Source organism: Amblyomma maculatum, chromosome 11 (genome assembly GCF_055883805.1).
Source record: "Amblyomma maculatum isolate TAMU_Amacu chromosome 11, ASM5588380v1, whole genome shotgun sequence".
Classification (NCBI taxonomy): domain Eukaryota; kingdom Metazoa; phylum Arthropoda; class Arachnida; order Ixodida; family Ixodidae; genus Amblyomma; species Amblyomma maculatum.
Window position 1 is genome coordinate 19,461,057 of NC_139354.1, and position 16,513 is coordinate 19,477,569.

Genomic DNA, 16,513 nt, shown 5'->3' on the forward strand with positions numbered 1-16,513 from the left:
TTTGAAAAATATAAAAGCAGTAGCTAACAACCACATCCTGCAAAATAACGTGGGTAGGCAATAGCAATTACCATGACATATATATATATATATATATATATATATATATATATATATATATATATATATATATATATATATATATATATATATAAATTCTTTAAGTCTCAATTTTCGGCAGATGTTTTCTCCTATCCTACCCTTATTGCAACGGTCATGGGATCAGCTTTGCCATGAACGAATACATACCCTGTGAACAGGCTGGGCGGCATTCGCCTGTGTTGCATTTCCTGTCATTCTGTTGCGTTACACTCTGAACATAGAAGGGAGTCAAAAGAAAGTAATGTCTTCACTGTATTCCCTATCAGAAACAGGGTAGGCTGCCAAAGCCCTGGGGTACATTTTCATCACAAAAATGTGGAATGCCTGCGGTCCGCAATGAAAGTATATTCTCACTTCAAGACATCCGCAGCTTTAGTAGTAACTAAGATCTTAGCTAAGTTTTCAATCTCTTCTAATTGTAACCTCAAAATTTCTAGTGCCGCCAGTAAAAGTGCTCTGCGATTGATAATTACGTCAAATTATTGTTTAATATGGGAACATGCCTTTGTTCATGCAGACAACATCCCGTATATTTTGTCTGCGAAAATCTACCACAGGGCTTGAAAATAATGCCCCGCCCTTGTAAAGAATGCACTAGAAAACACGTTACACCATTTTTACTCCCTTTTAGAGTAATACGTGGTTAGAGTGTAGCTCTGTCCGCCTTAGTCCTTTTAGGTGAACACAGCGCCGAAGTACAATTACACAAAGCAAAAGTCACCGCAGACACGCGCATGCCATGCGGCAATCTTACCTTTGTGTACTTACCAGTTTGAGCTGAATTCACCCGAGATAACATATTACGAAACACACCATCTACCCATGCTTCTCACATCGTACATTCCCCCTCCGAATAATCACCTGGGTGATCCGTCGTCTGCTTGATGAGCTGGATGAAGAGTTCGTTGAGCAGCACCTCTCGCGCCATGGAGCACTCGAGAATAGATTGGGCCAGCTGGATCAGATCCCGCTGGCCGTGCCACTCGGTGTCCTCTGCAACGCACAAGAGGATACGCTCGGCTATGAAGAAGGACCTAGAACGTTGCTAATGATTAAACGGGCGCTATTACTAACACGACTGTTACGTTTGCAAAACCCAATAATTTGGCATTCCTTGTATTTGTGCTAGCTTGTCCGGAAGCAAAAGAAGCCTTTATTGCTGCTATATTCCGATTCGAAGTTGGAGAGTTTTCTTTTTTACGCCTCTGCGATTCAAACGGTTTTCCTCACCTACGTAAATGACTAAAATGACGCAATCGAAGACGTAACGGAGAATACATGATTGCTGGCGCACAGCGAGCGGTGCGTTCGAGCAGTAGCCGAAATTAAATCACCCGCTGTCCACAGGCGTCGCTTCCTTTGCACCAGCCAGAACTGTAGCTGTGACCAGCCAGAAATCCCGTTTCCGAGATCGTCAACGAAGCTCTCGCGACGAGCACCTGCACTTCAGCAACCTCGGCCGCCAAGAGCGTGCGTTACTTTTTAAAGCTCAGGCGGCTCGACTAACAGGATATCAAGAATATGTCAGAGCGCCGACGGGGCGACAGCGTAGGCGGAGCGAAGACGACTGACAAGTAAAGACTGCTGCGCACGGGTGTATTTAAATAGTAGCAAGGTGTGAATTACCACGCATTGTGACAGAAAATAAGAAAGTGTAACACTCACAGGGCCTGTTTTGCACAATTTCTTCCGTTTCCTTCGCTGTTGTACTTCTTAACGTGAACTAACCGAGCTGTCCTTCGTTCAACGCTTCTTTGGATACTTACACCTTAAGTCGCTCACTCGAAAGCAGTCAGGGGCGCTGCTTCGAAAGGCGCATGCAAGGCCGAGGTATTCGTTATGCCACAAAACTGATGCAGAAAGTAGCTCTGTACGCTTCGTAATGAGACGGCGACAGAAAAGCAAGCAATGAGAAATTAAAACCTGCTGAGACACAATTGGTGACAGTCCCCAATAGCCAGTTAACTGATTTAACACGTTAGTGAGCAATCGTACACGACGATGGCATATTAAAAGCCAAGCAAAACATATATATAAAAGCGCAGTACCCTGCACAAGTAATCATAAATATCGCGTTCGAGCGGACGGCATGACATAATGACCGATAAAACACTTGCATAGCAGTCCGAAAGGCCGAGTTTCAAATCCTGCTTGGTGCAGAATATTTTTTTATAATTTTTGTGCTCCTATAGTCAGTATCCATGTCATTTTAACTCTTATAACTCATTTTCGAGCATGTGCTATAGCTAGACTCGGTTCCTTGCAGGCTTATCTAATTAATAAACTGGTGTACACAAACAGTATAAATTTCACATCAGGTTTTGCAGTAAGGAAGCGCTTCCCGAGGCATGAACTTCGTTCGAGGAGAACTTTCACTTTGTCTGCCGGCCTGCGTCTGAGGCGGGGCCTCCGCCATCCATACCACGCGAAGGAGGGCCGGAGCTGCTTCTTTCGATTGTATGAATAAAAATTCTACTCTCGGTCTCTTGTCTGCTGCTCCGCGCTTTTAGACCAAGACACGTCAAACATGAAACAAGCCACTTGAGCATGTAGAACGCGTAGCTGTGACCCGAAACAGAAACACAGCGAAATTCTCCGTCCATATGGCGCCGCCAAGCGCAGGTATGTATGTATATATTGCTTTCCAACATTTAGGCTTTCTTTTTACCGCCTCTGTGCGATAAAAACGCGCATGTAGTTTCGAAACAAAACTTGCGTAACAATTCAGACATGTATTCCTGATGCATATTCGGCAGCGATCCGGGATTCCTTGGGCGGCTCGCGACTTTTACTTGCGAGATTGGGTAGTGGCGGCGATACCTCTGTTTCTGTTCAGGCTGTTTTTGACCTCAAAAGACCTTTGTTTTCAATAGGAGTGTTGTTTTTGTGATTAGAAGCTGGTATTTTATATACCGATGCAAGCAAACTTCATTTTTTAGTGTTTCTTTAACACCACTAATATGAACTTCAGCGCGGTCGGAGTTTCCTCTGCAGTAACCGCAAGCCTGATTTCATAGATATCAAACTGGCACTCTCAAATCAGCACACTTTTTCCATGTCCTTATGCCCTAAGGTGGTCGCTTTGCGAACGTCTGAGCGAAAAAAAAATCGTTAGAAAACAAAGGAAGCGTCCTGCGATGCAGCGCCCGTGGCTCACATACACGCTGCCCCTCTTTCAACTACACAATTATTCGCGAGCCGCCAGCGATGTCGACCATAAGTGATGATAATATTATGATAGTGACGGCAATGGTGACGAACGCAATGGCGGTGATGAGAGAATCAGGGACTCTAAACAGCCACTAAAGAGTTTAGGAGCGCAGGTTGAGTGAGGAAGGCGGCCCGGTGCTGGCTGGCCACCTCCGATTAATGAGGCAGGCCCGGTAGAAGCGGCTGGTCTTCTGGTGGAGCAGAACGGTGGCATGATGCTGCCGCCTGACTCGGTTGCTGGGACCGTTTTCAATGCCGCGAGCGCGCAGGCTCGGACGCCATCTTATCCACATCGTTATCGCTGTTGACAATGGCAGTGCCGCTACAAAGTAGTAGCGACCACTGTTTCCGTTGCCCCCTCGTCCTGATTAATACACCAGAATTGCTTAGGTGTAATCATCATCGTCATCAAGCTGACTACAGCCACTGCAGCACAAAGAGGATATCTCCCACATAGCCTTCCAGTTTACACAGTCTTTTGCCAGCTATGGCATCTTATCCACAAAGTTTCTAATTTCATCTACCCGTCAACCTATCTGTAAGCTGAAATCAACGACACGCGATCTGAATATTTATATACAGTCATCAAGGCAACTTTATGAAGATACCCCTTACGACAACCCAGCTGCATGTTTTGCATTTGTTACGAGAGCTTAAAGAAGTACGGATACCTAATTTTTGGGTAATTTTTTTTTCCTTTGTAATAATGCGTAATATATTAATGTGCACGGATCATCACGTCACATTCGCCTACGACTGCTGAATAATTCATTACCGAATTTCTTTTCTCATCTGTATCGGTTTCGGTATGAACAGCACAGCGATGGCTGTGAAGTTAAAGCCAAGTCTAGGTCACATGAGGGATGACGGAAACAGCGATACCTTCGTTCATTTATCGTTTGAATTCACAATGCTAAACCCAGCCTATATAAGAACAGGAATCACAAATGAAGAATCGGCAATCATATTGCCGTTTTCTTTTTCATACTGCGCGTGACCTAGACTTGGTTGTGACGTCACAGCCATCTCTCAGCTACTGAAATCTCAACCGAAACTGGCGAGAAAAGGAAATTCAATTATAAATTATTCAGCGGTTGTAGACGAAAACCGTGTGGTGATCCATATACATTAATGTCTCACGCATTATTAACAAAAAGAAAAATGTTATTGAAAATTGGTGTCCATACGTCTTTAAAATCAGATTTTTTAATTTTTGCGGCGACTTAGTTTTTTGTTAAAGTAAGCCAATAAAATATGTCGCGGATCAGCCCTAAATGCATTCTTCATTCAAAAGAAGGGATAAAAGCAGTCTCGCACCTTCCTCGAGAAGTCCGGAGAAGATCAGAATCGACGTGAAGACCTTGGTCGCCGTAGTCTCCGCCTGTGGTTCGGACATGATGAGGAAGCTCTGTGTGATTGGTGTTTTGCTGAAGGCCCAGTAGGTGTGTTGGTAAGACTTGTAGCCCTCGGAGCTGTACTCCTGGCGCAGCTTGTCCAGACGGTTTCTGTTCAGCCTGCGACACCATGAACAAGCGCGGCAAAAAGAATTTTTCGCGGGTCCTCGAAAACACTACACTGGGCAAGCCACGAACTTAATGCGAGAAAAGGCACATACACTTCCTTTTTCTTTTCATATCTGCTCTCATTTCGCCTTTTTCTAGACCTGTTACTTCACGGTGCGATCTAGGTAAGACTGCAAGGCTGCCACCACTGCTTTGCTTACAACTACTCATAATCCTTGCATTGCGCGCAGTTCCAAAGACGATTCGAAGCGCTTAGCAGTGCTCTTACGAATACACGTCCCACTTGATGAAATCGAAGGTTCCACGAGGTGCGGGCTGTGCCTGCCGTGGCAAGAGGTAAGTGTGACTCGCGGCAAAAGGTGCCGTATAACTATTTCTCGCATGTAAAATATTTCACTGTTCTTCATCCATACAACCCACGATGCACGTGTGCTCCAATTAAGCTCTGGCTTGACCCTCAGACTGAAAAAAAAAAAAAATGTCGAAAACTCCATAGCAAGAAAGATACCAGGCACGTGTGCTGAAAAAAGGCACGTAGCCGGTATCCTGAGAATAAAAACGGTGTCCCACACTACACTTGGTGCTCTAAGCGTACTTTCGCAGCGTGCTCTTGAAAAGCCCCAAAGTGGCAGCCTCGGGTTTGTTGAGCAGGCCGCTGTCCACCAGGGTTCGCCGGCAGTTCATCACCTCCTGGTGTAGTTTCACTCTGTCCTCGAACGCCAGGCGGCCCTGCATTCATGGGCAGCAAATAAATAAAAAGGTGAACAAACGAGGGCTATTTTAAAAAATGCATACTTTATGCTAACATTTAAAGAGATTGGCACCCACCAAGCTAGAATTAGTTGCGAAAAAAAACGGGTATGTGCCAATCATAGGGGCTTGTGGTGACGATGCCTCAAGATGTCTGCTCCATAAATAGCCTATGAAAAGCTGGTTACTAAAACTAAAAAACGCGCACGAGCAATGGGCATGGCATCTGTTCTCTCCACAACGCAGTAATGTTTCAGATAGCTTTAATAACACTGAAGACATCGACGATGAAAAATGAGGCTCCTTTCCCCCTTAACTCAGCGCACGCCGGCGAGCAAGAAAAAATAAACAAATCGTGAAGATGCCTTACTTCCCCCTTGCCCATCAAGGCTACGTTGATACGTTCATGTTTGACACTCCTTTATGATGACGATCAGGGAAGGTTTTGGCATTGAAGAGATGTCAGTGCTATACCAGGCCCACAGTGAATTATACTTCGTCAGTCCGCTCCTCAGTTATAGTGGCCTGTACCATGTGGTAGCAGAAACGAGCTCCCGCGTTTTTCTCTGTTACCATGTCTTGCGAGAGTTTGTGGTTCACGTGCAGAACAGAAGTGAGTAGAATGCGAACGATAAGGCAACACACAATAATTGTACAGCAACATCTACCAACAGGCGCAATCGTGGTGACATCTTGTGGTACACGCATACCTTGACGCTGAGTTCGTACGATGGCTTCATGCGGGCTGCCAACGGCGGCCAGTAACTGGCCACTAACGACGCAACCTCCTGGTTCTGGGGCGTCTCGAAGAGGTAGCACTTGTGCAGGTCCGGTACGCTCTTGGACAGAGTGACCGTCACCAGGCGGTCCTCCTCGTTGACCAGGACGGACTCGAGGTCCGAATAGCGGTACGCGTTTAGAATGGCTTTCGTGTCCGCGTTCACCAGAAGCACGCCTTCGCAGCTGATACCCAGCAGCAACTGGTGGTCTGCGCAAAATACGAAGAGTGAATCGTTGTTGACAAACGTTTACCCATCGACGACCAGTCGCCACGGCACAGTGGTCGCGGCGTCTGGCTGCCGAGTCCGCGGTCACAGGAGGGATTGAATCACAGCCGCGGTGCCGAATTTCGGTGCAGGCCTAATGTAGAAACGCCCGCCCGCGTTCTGTACAATGTAGTGCCCATTAAGAACCCCAGGTGGTCGAAACTGATCCTGAGCCCTTCACTTTGGCATCCCTCACACATCAGGCGCAGCAGCTTCGTTACAATAAACCTCCTCATAAGATACCACTTCAACTGCTGAAGTGACAGTGAGCGCGGCCATGATCGTTGCTGCTGTGGAGGGCTTTAGATGAAGAGAAATTGACAAACTTGTCAAATTTAATCGCTCGCCCTGTTTACATGCTCTTCTGTCTTGTTCCTCCCCACCGTGGATGCCCTACTATGCTTCCCTAACAAAAGCATACCGCTTAAATTGTGGTTCTTTAACGAGATCACGCAATTAGTGCCGTGATAGCCTTGGCAAAGAAGAGGTGGTGGGAATGCATACCGTAGGTAAGGTAGCCGCGGCAGGTGACCGGAAACAGCGCGGTTCCATAGAGCGGGTACTGCATGACGATGGACAGGTACCACACCTTGCACACCAGTTCAGACTTGCCGCTTCCGTACGTCTGTACAGATGGGAAAACGATGCACCTATTCTCAGATGCGATGCAGGCGGAACGAAGAGGCATTCGTGTGCTGTGCGATGTCAGAGCACGTTAAAAATCCCCAGGTGGTCGAAATTACTCCGTAGCCCTGCACTACCAGCTTCTCTTTTTCTCCTTCCACTTTCCCTCCCACCTTCCTCCCTTCCCTTACGGCGCAGTTCAGGTGCCCACAGAAACCAATTATTATTATCATTATTATCATTGACAATATGACACTTCCCAGCGAGTTTCAAGAATTTTTCTTAAGAACATTAGAGGCAAAAGATGGTTTTGAACTCCTCTCAATGAAGGTTAGAAGATAAGGGAGACAGTTGTCCATGGTCATTTTGCCCATCAGGCGATTTTATAATACTGCTGCAAGTGGCAATGTTAGTGTGCACGTAGATAACTTTGTTTTGCATTTTTAAAAGTCTTAATGTGAACGTCAATTAAAGGAATCGGCTGGTCAAGAGCGATGTTTAAGAGAGTGAGAAAGTGGAACCGCCGAGCCCTCCAGGCTTTAAACCCTCGAAACAAGTCACGTGATTTGGTAGCAGAGGGACGCTGGATGAGATGCTCACTCTATGGGCGGTGCACAGAGCTTGGATCCACTCGTTCTCGGGACGCGTGTCCCTGATGCGCTCAGCGATGTAGCTTTCCACGTCCCGATACCTGCAGAGAAAAAATAAGATGTGATATAAATGCACCTGCGCCACTGTAGCTCGAAGCACTTTATGAAGCACGGTGGACTGCTCGGAAGCAAGAGTAAAAATAAAGCCACACTGGACAATAGAGGGTTTACAAAAGTACGTCTGGCAACCATGAGCCGCACGCTGATCCCGCGCTGGCCGCCATATTTTGTTCGCTCCATCCGTTCGCTTCGTGTCCGTCCGTCAGCGCTCGCCGTTCTGTTCGCGCTTTTCACGTTTTAACCTAGTGTGCTGTGCTTGGACCTCTCTTCGGTCCCTGGCGATTTCTGTTAGCGACGCCTAGAAGCGTATTTTGACAGCCGAGACCTGGCGGGGCCCACCAGCCGCGCTGCCGAGCGCAGTTACAAATTGCTCTACGAGTCGTGCATGGGCCCCTCGGCAATCCGCAGCGTCGTCCCTATCTAGGTACAGCATCTAGAGTTCTGTAATATAGATTATTTTTTGTCTGTGCGCCTTTGCTGTTTACTTAAACGCCTATGAGAGATCATCGCGAGTTTGTTTGCTTGGTTTGCGCAATCGCCGTCGCTCATCCCACTGGAAGATACTTGGTTGGTGAAATGAGCGAGGATGCATTTTATTTTATGATAAAAGCATCGCGTAATTTGACGTAAGTTGGACTGGCGCTTAGCACTTTCCTTCCCATGCCGTCGACGCAGTAGCTGGCATTAGTCTCGGAAATAATCGGGGGCTGCGTAAAAACAAAAGTGCCATGGTAATTTGTGCTTCCAGTGATTGAATATTGATTGGTGTGCGATAGGCGATGACGAGCTAAATCTTTGTAATTAATTGTTTAGTTGATGAAATAAAGAAACGAAAAAAAAAAATTGGAAAGTCAGGGTTTAAAGGTGTCAGAATGAAAAACCAGTGCTTGGTGATGCTAAGGAAGAAAATTTAGAATGTGTAATTCATTAATTGAAATAATTGGAGAATGTGTTCAAAAGCCGATTGTTGCTGACGCATGCGTATTGGTGTATAAAAATATAAAACGTCAAAAAATAAATAAAGAAATGATAGAAATATAACATAACATACGTAACAGAAATATAACATACATAACAACATATAACATACTACACTTGTGTGTAGTATGTTACTTTTGATGAATTCATATTTCACTGCATTGTATTATTTTCGCCCATCCTGCTAGGGCCAGTTAGAGCTTGCAGTAATTGGTTAACTAAAATAAATAAATAAATAAATAAATAAATAAATAAATAAATAAATAAATAAATAAATAAATAAAAGAACTAAAATATAACACGTGAAGAAAGTAAACATGTGCGCGTGTGTATGAGAGAGAGACACTATCGCGTTATACCTTTAACGGCGGAGCTTAAGTGACCCCCTAATTTTTCTATAACGAAATGACATAATATAAATCTGATTTCATGAACACAGCCAGTCACAAAGCACAAACACTTCGCTGTGATGTGAGTTGACTCTTCAAATTTCTTTGCGTTTCAGCAGAGTTCCTCCTCCGAGTTCCTCGAAACTTCCAATGTCAGCGCTTTCATATGAGATTACGCTTGAAATGTTTACTTTCTGACAAAGGGAATAAACAAGAAATCGACATATTTAAAAATTCCAGTGAATTTCAGGTAGCTCTGAATTAGCGAACCATCGGGTGACTCGAAAAAACACACAAAAGTGAAGCGCACGCTTCGTTCTTTTATCAGCCGCGCTGGCAGGTATAAAACCTGAGCTGCGCGCTCTGGACGTGGACCGGTCGAAACGGGCTGCACGTGAGCATGCTACAACACACTAGTGGGGTGTCATCTTTTCCTGCTTTTCTAGACGCCGCGGGTTTGGCAGCCGCTTGCTTTTGCAGCGTGAAACACGCACCTCGGGCGCACTAGACAACCGCGTATTGCTCTCTGCACCAAGCGCTACCATTTCGTACGACTGTGAAAAGTAGTTTCGGTAATCATGCCCGTGTCTTAAATCCAATACAAAATGGTAAATGCAACCTACGTACAAAATCTTTCAAAGAACGTATTGGCACAATAGCGTTCGTTATACATGCATTGCTCCTTCTCCCGTGTCCTCCATCGCAGCATAAGCTTACGTATCCTTCAAGTTCACAAGGCTCCATAGCGCGCAAAACAACCTTGCTGTTTTAAGTGTTAGCACATTCTGTGAGCTAGCTCCCAGTCAGAGGGATGTGCAGTAATGCTTTACATGATGCGTGACCCTTGTAAAGCCGATTAGGACTACAAACGAACGGTCGCATACACGCGTATACCTTGATTCCGTGTGCGTCTACGACGGTACGCTGGCTGCAGAAGGGCACGCAACAATACGCTGGCATCATTCCGAATAGAGCTTGGAGCTAACAGCGACTGCTGTGATGTTAAAAGATGAAACAATCGCTTGTAAGCATTCCAATGCACCTTTCTGTGCATGCACGGGTTCTACGAAGGCGCACGTTGACAGCGTACTCGATGGGAGGCGCGGGCTGGCGCGGGCGGACTGAGCAAAACATGGCCGCCGCGCACAGTTTCTGCTTCTTTCACTAGATGGCGCTTACTTTTGTAAAGCCTCTATTATGATACACTTTCAAGGTAATTTTCTTTTTGTACACAAGTAGGGAGATATTGAGTTACGATATATAAAGAAGGCTTGGTTTGGTTTTGGGGGTTTAACGTCCCAAGCGGTTCAGGATATACCAGAGAAGCCGCAGTGGAGGACATCGCAAATTTCGACCCCCAGGAGTTCTTTAGGGTACACTGACATCGCACAGCACACGGGCGCCTAGCTTTTCGCCCATCCAAAAGCGGCCGCCGCGGCCGGGATTCAATCCCGTTGTCCTTGGGTGTAGCAGTCGAATGCCGGGTAAATTTCTAACGCTCGCGTTATATATCGAGAGAATGAATTTCAGAGCGAAATGCCTATGCATGGCTATGGAGAACAACTCTGTTTAGTTTGCCACGCATGCACATTTTCATCATTCAGCGTTCCTTTCTTTTTCATTTTCAGTCTTGCGCGCCAAGAACGCGCCGGTGACAAGTTCAGCGCGTTTCGCACCCGACACTGCAGACGATGTGTGCCAAATTCTTGCGCTTTCGCGATAATCACCCTCCGAATGCCCTCCATCATCTATCTTCGGTAAGCAAAATGGCTGCCCTCCTGCACACGCTTTATGTGTTACGCCGACAACACCCATGCGCAACTAGAAGAAGGGACGCTTGACAGCTGGGTTGTAAAACACTTTAATTTTTTTTGCCCCCGTTTACTCTGTGTGATTGCCAGCCACAAGGCTCACGGGCCGCGTGTACTACGTCGCCGCGTCGCCAGTACAGTCGACTCCGGCGAAACTTCTACAAAACCCCACTGTCCGCCTGAAGCCTCCGCTATCTGGGTAAGCGGATGGGTGCCATTTACAGGGCGCGAGCGAACAAAACGCGTTACGCTTTTTATGTGAGGTCTAATGTCCCGAAGTGACTCGGGCTATGGGAGATGGCAGCAGTGGAGTGCTCTGAATTAGTTTCAACTACACGGTGCTCTTAAAAGTACACAGATATCGTACAGTGCACGGGCGCCTTACTTTTCGCCACCAACGAAATGCAATAGCATGTATTACCTTCAAGCTTCCTCTCATTATTCCCTTCCCCCTTGGTGGACGCACTTCTACCCTCCACAAGGTCTCCATCAAATCTTCAGACTTACCTACACGTTAAGCCCACAAAGAAAGAAAAATGAATATTGTGATAGAAAACCGATCACTGCAAAAGTGATCCAATACTCGTAACCCAGATTTGTCGTGTCATATCGTGTGAACACTTGCGGAGTTTTATGGAAAACTATCAGGAAAACACCACTATCCCAGTTCACTCCGGTGCAAATCCCATGCACTACTACCACTGCAGAAAGAACCAGAGTATTCTGGTTCTGTCTCCTCTTGAACCGGTGCTCCGGCGAAATTCGATATAGATACCGGCGAAATCCGTGATTGCGGCAAGTAATGCTACGCACTGAAAACAAAAAGCAGAAAAGGACGTATATTTGTAACTTCTGAAGACACTTACCTGTCAAGCTCTTCGACTTCTGATGGCTCGCCAACAGAGACCTGAGCTTGAAGGCCAGCCAGCTGCAGAGCTACTCTCTCCACCACAGGGAAGCTGTCCGCCTGAAAGCATACGAAGGACACAAGACAAGCTCCTACCATGCCAACAGACCACACTGCTTGAACGCTAACTCTGTCGGAAATAAAATTTGCATATTCTCGTTACAGTCTGGATATAAAAATCGTCTGTCGTAACACTCCGCCCATACCTATGACTGCTATATAGTGCTCCTCGAACAAGGAAACCACCCGTTAGTGAAGAGATGTCTCTAACTTTAATGAGTGAAACAATAAATTCTGAGTACATTTGTAGCAGTGATTAGCCATGCAGCGGAGTAATACAGCTCACCGCGAACAACGGATCATTGTTGGCAACTTATATCCAATAAATTATATAAGAAAGGGCGAAAACTGCCCCTTTTGACATACCTGACGCGTGGACGCGACAGGGGGAAACCTAAAAGGCAACTACGGGAAAGAACAACTCTGACAGACCTCAAAGGCAGCTACACACACTTTCACACCCTATACGGCGTAAAAAAGGATGATTTGTCATACTGCACACACTTAAGCAACCTTCTTACACCTTTTTGTTCAAAAACCGATACAAAAAGAGTGCAAAGAGTTATTTACATGAAAAGTAATTTGGAAGAAGTGTCCCGAGTAAAAGAGGCGTGGATAGAGGCGTACCTTGACGACGTCGTGCACCGCCTGTGCGTACAGGAGGCTTACTTCAACCGGGTCTTGGGGGATCTCGCGCACCGCCTTGAAGAGTCGCTTGCGGAACACGAAGCGACACTCTCCGCCTCCTAGGGCTTTGGTAGGGCCCTTCTTCGAGATGGTCGTGTACTTGGTCAGCGTAGCTGACGTACGCCGGCACCTGCGCGGTCACGCGTTGTCAAAGAAGAAAAGGTGAAACCTGTCAAAACCTTCGGTAGTCCAAAGATTTTATAAACGGCTATCATGCAGGGTAGGAAGGTTTGACACACTGTAACGCTAGAGAAGTCGACACGTTCCATCTCAGAGAAATTGCGCAAGTGAGACTTCCTTAATGAAATTTCTAACTGCATACGACGGCAAAGTACGAAATACGTTTTGATTAACATAACATGTAAAAAGCACTAAGTGAAAATGATAAAGACTGCACAACTTACGTTTCCCATTGATAGATTATATCAGCGAGGTATTCAAATCCTTTGATCACGTGTTCGTGGTCAGGTGTGCACTGAAAACAAAGTAACCAGAGAGGCCTGTCATTTCGCGGTTCCTATGAAAGCACCATGCTAAGAAACACGTGCGCAGCGTGAACCTATGAAAGTTGCGCACATTCTCTTCTGTATACCAGAGCGTGTACACTGAATACAACTGCAATATGCTGCACAGAGTTCGAATGCATGGCTACTTAAGACGGCGAACATTTCACTGCTGAAATATAGCTTAGGTTGCAAGCTGGAAAAATTAATTACGATCTTCCGTCATAGGTGCAGTTATTCAGAGCGGCAAATATTTACGCGATAGCATCAAGTCACCGTTGTTCAGAAAGACGGGCGTTGGCGCCGTCAGCGAAAAATCACTAGCATGCCTCGAGCAGGTGATATGACTCACAGGTAATATGACTGAGCACTGACTGGTTGTCGGTTTGTGTGACGTCAATAGATCACGTGATATGACAGAACTGGCAGGAGCTGCCAATACAGGTAGGTCCTTTGAGATTGGATTAAGCCAGTACAACGACTCTCACCGACATATTTTCATCTAATGGGCTAGCAAGGCTTTCGCCTCAATATGATAATTCTTAGAACAAGAACCTTCCAGTGCAGAATCTTCGAGCGTTAACCAGTGAGGATGCGTTACGCACTGATAGTCGTGTGATATAACACAGCTTCCCGGTAAACAAAGGGAGCAGCATCAGAACGAGCTTATTACAGCTTCGGTGATCAACAGCAAGCTTGTACTCCACTACTGTGTGGCTCGATCCCACAGTACAGTCACAACATGGCGCCCGCCAGCCGAAGATTGGTTGCGTACGAACCTCGTAAAGCGCCCAACCCTCCAAGGAGCGCAGCCCGATCTTCGTAGCCAGCGTCTTGATGGCGTCCTCGGCCGTAATTGAAGGATGAATGTCGATGGCTTTCGTACGGCCATCCATGAAGTAAAAGCGGCACACCAGGTTCTCTCGCAGACGAACAGCCTGGATAAATACACAACACAAATTAATGGGCGCCGCGGGACGAATCCGGGCTGACTATGAGACATGCTACAGAAGATAGCTATAGGTTGCTCTATCTATGCCACCTGGTGTCATTTGCGGATATTTTATCTAAATAAATAAAGTTAACATTTCGCCAGTGGACCCATGCAGCACTGAAAAGGGCGTTAAAAATGTACACCTGCTCAGCAGCACCGATCAAAGCCATGCGCACCGAATGAATGGTTTAAGCAGCCACATAGACGAAATGAAAGCTGACTGTGCGTATTGAATCTTCACCCGACTTCAAGAATATTATTCACAATTCCGCGCACCATATTCCGGCACTAGCATGGGATGATACGAAGGACATCATGAAAAAACGAGAAATGCGGCGTGCAAGACATATTCGCAGTGCACCAACAGTTGTCTCAACTTTGCGTGCAATATTAGTGGCAGTACCTTATGAAAACTACATCCCTAACTCACTGCTAATGCTTACAGCGGTATATAACCTGTTGGATGGTTACAGGGAAATGGAAGGCACTATAAGCATCGCTACATCCTCGCTGTCATTAACTGAGGGGACACGGGAGAGCGCCCTCAGTGGGTGCAGCTAGGCTCACGGTGACAGTTGCACTCTCACTGGCCAATGCCATCAGGCAAGGGATCACAGAGAGAGGAGGACCTGCCAAGGTGGACGGCTGCAGACATATGTAGGGATCCGGATAGCGCACAGAATTTCTGCAAAGCATCTCCAAGCCACGTACGTTATCTTGAAGAAGTAATAAGCACTGCCTGTGTGCCATCTGCCACATTCTGTTCTGGGAGCAGGAGTTTCACAATTTAACAAAAGGAAAGGTGGAAACGAATTCATGTTTGGTATAATTCGAATAGTGTCACACTGAAAAGAGCTCTCATCCAAAAAGTCTGCACGTAGAGGTACTGCAAAACATATTGGTAGATGCGAAGAGAAAAATCACATGAAACGGGAGATGAAAAGTTTCTTACGTTTATCTCCAGCGTCGACGGCGGCATCTTCCGATTGGTAGCATTCGCCGTGCTCAAGTTTTCGAGGCAGTACTGCGCGTAGGCAGCTATCTCAGAATCCTCCATAACGCTTTTCTTCAGGTAGGAATACAGATACTGCAAAAATGAAGGCAAGAAAGGAGACATGATATCGAAACATATTTCATCCCTCCTGACTCTAGACCCATTTCGTGTGCCTGCTTTCGTAGACATATGGTGCACAGAAACTTTATGCTCGCTCTTCTGTGATAATTTCTTCCACAATACAAAAACAATTTATATGTCATAAACTCTCACCCACTATAAAGAACAGGCATTTCGATACATAGTGTTTGACATGTAACTCATATATTATTCTCTACTGGTTTCTGAACTGAATTAAAACAAAGGTGCATTACACAACGTCCTTTATTTGCACAACAGATTGGATTTTCTTTTAAAGCAGCAAAGCCGCAATAATAACTGTCGCCACATATCTACCTTACAAGGCCACTAGTATTAATGCCTTAGCCACACTAATATTTCCTGCATCTTGCGTACACTTCCGAAATCGATTGTAACTTTTCTATTCGTGACAAAATGCTCTTATACAATTTCTTGTGGCTGCGTATAGCCAGGGGTGGCCGTTCAGGGTGATCCTAGTACTATTCTGCCCAGAAAGATTATGTGGCACCGATCTGCGCTTTCCTCAATGCAGTACCTGCCCTGCTGGTTCGAGTGGTACCTACCTTTGAGAACGCCTTGGACGGCCTGAAGGAGACCACGCAGAGCGCAATGAGCAACCAAGCTCGAACAGTGGCCTCATGGCTCGGGTTGTTGGTCGACTGGCGCACGAGTTGCACGAGGATCTCGTCGCGAAGCTCTTCGCGCTCGATGCCGTAGCCGATGATGCTCTGGATGATGTGCACATCGCCCTCGGGTTTCCCATCGGCACGGAGGTACTTGCACAGGTCCTTGAATATGGAGCACGCGATGGTCACGTTCTCGTGTTCGTACAGGTGCAAGTGCGACGTGGGGATCGCACTGTTGCGGCTGTAGGTGACCATCTCGTACTTGGGCAGCAGCTCGCCGGAGGACTTGCGTCGGCGCGACAGCGTGCGAATCACCGGTCCCCCGCCGAAGTCGCGCATGTGGGCGTTGAAATGCTTCTCGGCGAACTCGATCATGTCGTGGTGCTCCTCTTCGCCCTGCTCTGGCTCCTCCATGGCGATGAGCTGCTTCTCCACGCGCTGGCGACGTCTGGGAGCAT

At 46.5% G+C, this 16,513-nt stretch overlaps 1 protein-coding gene across 1 annotated transcript in view; it reads right to left on the reverse strand.

The window, feature by feature from the left end:
- Window positions 1–16,513, reverse strand: part of Myo81F (unconventional myosin 81F) — a 132,537-nt gene that overhangs the window by 27,461 nt on the left and 88,563 nt on the right. The window contains exons 22-33 of the mRNA XM_084583356.1: window positions 15,993–16,503; window positions 15,247–15,381; window positions 14,080–14,238; window positions 13,202–13,272; window positions 12,738–12,927; window positions 12,010–12,110; window positions 7,856–7,946; window positions 7,136–7,256; window positions 6,296–6,573; window positions 5,431–5,564; window positions 4,630–4,826; window positions 964–1,095 (exon numbers count right to left, since the gene is read on the reverse strand). Of these exons, the coding sequence (XP_084439482.1) occupies window positions 964–1,095; window positions 4,630–4,826; window positions 5,431–5,564; window positions 6,296–6,573; window positions 7,136–7,256; window positions 7,856–7,946; window positions 12,010–12,110; window positions 12,738–12,927; window positions 13,202–13,272; window positions 14,080–14,238; window positions 15,247–15,381; window positions 15,993–16,503 (2,120 nt within the window). The remainder of the gene's footprint in view (window positions 1–963; window positions 1,096–4,629; window positions 4,827–5,430; window positions 5,565–6,295; window positions 6,574–7,135; window positions 7,257–7,855; window positions 7,947–12,009; window positions 12,111–12,737; window positions 12,928–13,201; window positions 13,273–14,079; window positions 14,239–15,246; window positions 15,382–15,992; window positions 16,504–16,513) is intronic.